Source organism: Chinchilla lanigera, unplaced genomic scaffold (genome assembly GCF_000276665.1).
Source record: "Chinchilla lanigera isolate Chin_1 unplaced genomic scaffold, ChiLan1.0 scaffold00123, whole genome shotgun sequence".
Lineage (NCBI taxonomy): Eukaryota > Metazoa > Chordata > Mammalia > Rodentia > Chinchillidae > Chinchilla > Chinchilla lanigera.
Genome location: NW_004955524.1, coordinates 4,411,582 through 4,418,212, shown reverse-complemented (window position 1 = coordinate 4,418,212; position 6,631 = coordinate 4,411,582). Strand labels below are relative to the sequence as shown.

Genomic DNA, 6,631 nt, shown 5'->3' with positions numbered 1-6,631 from the left:
CAGGTGAGGATTGGTGGGACAGGAAATGGTGGAAGCGCATCCATGGGGCTTCAACTACCAGGAGCAAAAAGGGTTAAAAGTGAGCCTGAGATATGCATCTTTCAAAGAGTATAAGGCACCACAGCCTCTGAACACAGAAAATTCGTTGGTTATAGACAATTTCTTTTCCCTTTATTCTTTTTGATCAAAGAAGAGGAAAGAAGGAAAGAAATGTTTCTGGGATATTTGAGTACACTAATTCACTTGTTTAAAAAAAGGGTGATGTTTAGAAGGCTGGAAAGAACGCGTGTCTCCTAAGAATTGTAGGTGTTCCTCAGCACACTTCAGGGCTACTACTGTGCTTTCCATCAACACTTCAGGGTATCATTAAATTTTCTTTTCCTTTAAGGTTACCTTTGGCTCATTTGATCCTACACTGAGTGACAGTGGCCAGTATCCTTCTCTCCATCAGGTGGCCCCAAAGGACACATGTTTAGCCCTTGGTATGGTGTCTTTGATGCTTCATTTCCACTGGACCTGGGTGGGCCTGCTCATCACACAAGGACAGAAAGGTCTTCAGTTTCTCTCAGATATAAGAGCTGAGATGGACAGGAACAGAGTCTGTGTAGCCTTTGTGAGAATGATCTCAACTGTGGCTGTGTCATATGTCTCATTTACAAAGCAGCATGATGTCCTGACTGCCGATACTGCATCAGCCAATGTGGTGGTTATTTACTATGATACTGATAGTACATATGATGTAAACTACAACATAGTGCAAGACTTAGTGACATGGAAAGTCTGGGTGACCAACTCACGATGGCAGGCTGACCTGTCTGGGAGAGATTTCATACTTGACCCCTTCCATGGGATGCTTGTTTTTTCACATCACCACCAAGAGATCTCAGGTTTCAAAAATTTTGTCCAGGAAGCTACCCCTTACAAATATCCAAAACACACTTATCTTTTTATGTATTGGTCTAAGAATTTTGGTTGCTCCTTCTCTGAGTCTGACTGCGCCTTGAAGAACTGCACACCTAATGCCTCCCTGGCTTGGTTGCCTCCAAATCGTTTTGACACAGCCATGAGTGATAGGAGCTACAATATATACAATGCTGTGTACGCTGTGGCCCACGCCCTCCATGCGATGCTTTTGGAAGAAGTACAAAGGCCACCAATGAGAAATGGACAAGTGATGCTGTTTCACCCCTGGCAGGTAACATGTTTTCTCTTGGATGATGTGCACGTTCATAACGGTGCCCCTCTCAAGTTATTTTATGTGTTTCACTCACGAATATTGAAATCATTTCTACAAAATGCAAGACATTGTGTTTGACACTTACTGTTGAGGTAATTCTTCAGCTGAGTTGAAGTGATCCTCAATGAAGGAGCCACTGGAAGGAGGAGGAAACAGGAGGCCAGCTCCTGGTTGCTGTTTACAGGATGTCAACGCTTTATCCATGTAAATATGTTCCATGATTTTCTTAAAGGACAAATTGAAAACCTGTAGTCATTTACAAAACTAAATGGTGTTAATCCTAGAAGTGCATTTAATTAAATTGCATGTAATTTTACAAACTCTTCAGATACTGATGAACCCATTTTTTCGTAGATGCTAAGGGAATAGTGGAGTAGACAATGGAAGTTGTGGGTTTTAGAACCCTTGATTCCACAGTTGATGGTTTCACCCTAAAACTGTACCCTTTATTTAAATGCACTGGCAGAGAATACTTTCTTCTGAAACTGACTGACGTTTCTTGAACATGGTGATATTTTAATCCTTAGAAAGTCATGTGCTCCAGTTTAATAGATACCAGTGTTATCGTTGCTTTCAGTAAAGCAGATTAAAGACACTTAGGGACTTTCCCCAATCCATAGTTCCTGTCCTTACCCTGGAACCCTGTTCTCATAGCACAATATGTCTCTTTTAGCTGCATCACTCTCTGAAGAACATCCACTTTCACAATCCTGCTGGAGACCAAGTGAACTTGGATGACAGAAGGAAATTGGATTCAGAGTATGACGTTCTCAATTTTTGGAATTTTCCAGAAGGCGTTAGACTGAACGCTAGAGTAGGAACATTTTCTTGGCATGCTCCCCATGGCCAAAAAATGACTTTATCTGAGGACATGATAGAGTGGGTCACAGGAACTGCAGAGGTATGCTGGACCTCTCACTGCACAGTTATTTAACCACAAGTGACGTAAACACTGTCCTAGCTTCTCTGCCCCAAATTTTGCTCATGTAGTGGTCATATGTGGAAACTGAATAATAATAATGTTTTCAATATAAAAATATGATTTAGAACCTTTCTGATAAGTGGGAATGTAATGCATTCAGTTAATTATATTTTTATAAATATATTTCATATAAAGAAATTAATTTGGGATTCAATTTTATACCTTTCCTCATGTATGCAAATTAATGTTCTCTCTCTCACTCTGAAGAAGTAACTAAAAGTCAAAGATGTTACCACTATATGTATTCTCCTTAGACTCCCCGCTCGGTATGCAGTGAGAGTTGCAATCCTGGATTTAGAAAAAGCCCTCAGGAGGGAAAGGCTGCCTGTTGTTTTGATTGCATCCCTTGTGCAGACAATGAAATCACCAATGACACAGGTAGGAGCAATCACCAATGCGTCCTGCTTTTGCATTCTCACTTTATTTGATATTCACTCCATCCATCCATCCAGGAAATGCAAAAAATCTTGTAGAAAGGAATGATAAAAATCTTCCTCCACTTATCAAATTATTTGTTATCCTGAGTGCTGTTGCTTGGTTGGAAAACACATTTTCCCCTTTCAAATGCACTCTAATTTCGTTTCCTTCTATTTCATTCTTATTCATCTTGTTTTGTTTGCCTTTTCCACTGCTAGAAATTAAACCACAATATGCTCTATCAGTGATCTATGTCGCCAGCTATTCTTATTTGGTATTATGGACAGAATATCACCAATTTGCTTAGAGTGACTCAGGAATTCAATAAACCAATCTCTGTCCACCAATAATCTGGAATAACACCTAGGCACCACCACATGGGACTACAATGATTTATTTTTCTATTCCCATTAAATGCAGTATTTTCTCAAGAAAAGCCCTTTCCCCTCTCCTACCACTTCTAAGGTCCATCTCCGTCATGAAGTTTAACACGGAGTAGGATTACAGCCAACTCTTTTGAGCCTTTGGAACCACAGACAGTTTACAGGCAATACAAGATCAGGCACACTTCGTCTTCCAGGGCCTGACGGTATTCTTCACACAAAGCAGTGCTCAGACTGATTGAATTTGATTGGAGGTGAGGCATGTCTTTGCTGTACAACATGCTTATAGCACAGCACAATCCAATTCCTAGGATTTTATCTCCATTCTCCTAAAATGCATAGGTGGGTGGGGAAACAGACAATGACATAAATTGGAGTCTACCACAGAACTGCAAGGATAAGGGATTTCACAAGTGATAATAAGTACATTTGAGGAGGGTGTCATAGGCATTTTTATAGAGATGATGGCTTTAGAGTTATATCACAATAAAAAGAGGTAGCATAAATCCTTTTAGGATTAGTATAAAAGGCCAAAATGGCATATTCAACATTCATGGAATATTTAAATATTCCATGAAGGAAAATACCATATTACTAAAACACAGATAAAATGAGGATGAGAATTGAAATATATTCTATAAACTATATGTCTTCTACAGTAGAAGACTGTTGCATGCCATAAGTACCACTTTGGAAATATTTAGCTTTCCAATAAATCATGGCATGGTGGAATAATCTTCCTACTGAATATTTTCTAAAGTGGTTTTGTGGTTGATATAAATTTTTATTTCAAAACATTTAATGTGATTTCAAGTGCTCTCTGCAGTACATTAAGACTAATTATGTACTGTATCATGTAGTTATTTTCAATATATATTTCCAGAAAGTATAGGAATATGCTTCTTTTTAAATATGTTCTATGTGCACATATAGAGAACAATTCACGCAATAATATCAGTTAATACATGCTTCCAGTATGTATAATACTGTCATATATACTATATAGAATAGATCAAAGCACAAACTAAAAATCATGTGGGAATAAAAATCCTTTGTGTTAAAGCTAAGTCTATAGTGAGACAAATATACATTCTATATTACACATCCTTTTGTGCTGTTCTATATTTAAATAGAAGATGAAGCTCTGCATTTGAAATATTCATCACACACTACAAAAACGTATAACAAGTTGAAAAGAAGAAAATGAAAGTTGCTATGTCTGAAAGAAATTTTTAGAAAATTAAGACACATAAAAATAAACAGAATTAAATGTGGTTCTGGTAACAAAAAGTGACAACTCCTAGTACAACTGGGCAACAAGGAAACAAGAATTCCAAGTTTGCATATCTTGAGACATTTGACCATGAGTACAGTTCTAAAGAAAACCTTTCATAGGGTAATATAAGTAATTTCACATTAATCTGTGCTTGAAATTTATAAAGTCCCAGGAAAAGTTAGCAAACCATTCCTAAAAAGCGATAAAAAGGCTCCAAGTACTTATATCTCTACAGTACCAGGTCTATGAACGGGTGGGAGCGTATAGTGTAATGCTTCCCTCCAAATTTTTGTTGATTAATAATGTTAGCAGTGAAATTTATGAGCACTTAAAGACATATTAATATTGACCTCGTTCTATCAGAGAAAGGGGAAAGAGGAAAATCAATTCATTTTAACACAGGAGCTAAATTGTATTACTCAAAGCTGAAAATGCATTTAGAGGAAATGGAGGTCACAGCCCACTTTCCTTTTCAAACTAAATTCACATATTCTATTTCAAATTGAGGTATGTGCTTCAGGGGGTGTTAGAAACTCAGAAAAATGCACTTTATAAAATATAATTAAGTACAGTAGCTCCTGGGAAAATAAAACCAATGCTAATAAATGCAAACAATATTTTAAAAGTGTACATCAGTGTGATTTACAAAGAAACAACAAGAGTATTTCTTACCAAATGAGCAGATGAAAAGTGTCTAACTGCCCCTCAGAAATGGAATTATTATATCCTATAGCTCACCTTGCAATTTGTGATCCATTTTTGAAGGCAAGAATTACATAAAGACTCTCTGTATCACATTTCGCCAGACATTACACTCTACATCATGGTCAGTGTAATGAAGAAAACACACAAAAACAAAAATATATTAGAAAGGGAGAAACATAAATGATAGCATTTTTCTTTGACACTAGTTTTTAAATATAAAATCCATGTAAATGGATAAAATGATAGTGGATTTCCTGGTAATGGTACACAAGGATATTACAAAAAAAATTGTCTCCAAAGTCATAAGGCAGTCCGAGTTAAAAATCTGAAAATTGATTTTTACAACATTTAAAATGATTACATATGTAGTAATATATCCTGTAATGGTTTTGAAGTTACCAGAATTAAATGGTTGAAATACCCCTTTGACAATAACAATTATATGAGTGGATGCATTAAGCATGTTCATAGATGGAGAGGCTCAGGAATGGAACTAGTTAACATTCAATGTTTTCTTTCATATATTTCCCTGGGACTTAGCAAATCTTGTTGGGTTCCTCATATGAGGTTGTACATTGGCTATCTGGGGAGTCATTCTTACAGATTTTATTTAGATCAAACAAGTGAACTACGTAATAAAGGTTGATCCTTCATTACTTTGTAAATACATAATGCTTTTATGGATATGTCAGATTTAGAAGGAGAATGAATAATGATAGTATTATTTAGGAGTTATTATCTTTATACTGTTCTTTTATTTTGTGTCTAGAAAGCAATGGTGAAGTGAGGTGTGATGAAGCATGTCTGAAATCTAGGGCTTTGCAAGGTTGAGTCAAGGGGATTTAAGTCCACACAACATAATGACTTAAGGAGATCCTTTCTCAAAATATAAATCTTAAAAGGGTTGGAAATATATTTCGGAGCAAGGTTTCTGAGGTCATTCTCACATAGAGAAAAACAAAGAGAAAGACAGAAAAAGAAAGAGAAAGAAAGAAAAGAAAGAAAAAATTTAAAAGTACCCATTTAGTTAAGGAAGTCCAATGAGTTTCTCAGGAAGCTTGCAAAAAAAATATAATAGAATAATAAAGAATAAAACCTAGGCAAGTGACAATTTTAATTTTTGCTAGATATGGAGCAGTGTGTGAAGTGTCCAGATCACCAGTATGCCAACACTCAGAGAAACCATTGCCTGAAAAAAGCTGTGACTTTTCTGGCTTATGAAGATCCCTTGGGGAAGGCTCTGGCTGGCACCGCCCTGAGTCTCACTGTCCTCACAGCTGCTGTCCTTGGGCTCTTTGTGAAGCACCGACACACTCCCATCGTCAAGGCCAACAACCAGGCTCTCAGCTACACCCTGCTCATCTCCCTCACCTGCTGTTTCCTCTGCTCCTTGCTCTTCATTGGCCGGCCCAGCACAGCCACCTGCATCCTGCAGCAGACTACATTTGCAGTCGTGTTCACTGTGGCTGTTTCCACTGTCTTGGCCAAAACCATTACTGTGGTGCTGGCCTTTAAGGTCACTGCTCCAGGCAGAAGGATGAGGCAGTTGCTGGTATCAGGGGCTCCTAACTCCATCATCCCTATCTGCTCCCTGATCCAACTCACTCTCTGTGGAGTCTGGATGGGGACAA

General features: G+C 37.6%; 1 protein-coding gene across 1 annotated transcript in view; it reads left to right on the top strand.

The window, feature by feature from the left end:
• The window catches only part of LOC102016949, a gene marked incomplete at its 5' end in the record, with an annotated part of 69,164 nt that overhangs the window by 58,806 nt on the left and 3,727 nt on the right, over positions 1 to 6,631 (top strand). The window contains one exon of the mRNA XM_013507207.1: positions 6,517 to 6,610. Coding sequence (XP_013362661.1) covers positions 6,517 to 6,610 — 94 coding nt within the window. The remainder of the gene's footprint in view (positions 1 to 6,516; positions 6,611 to 6,631) is intronic.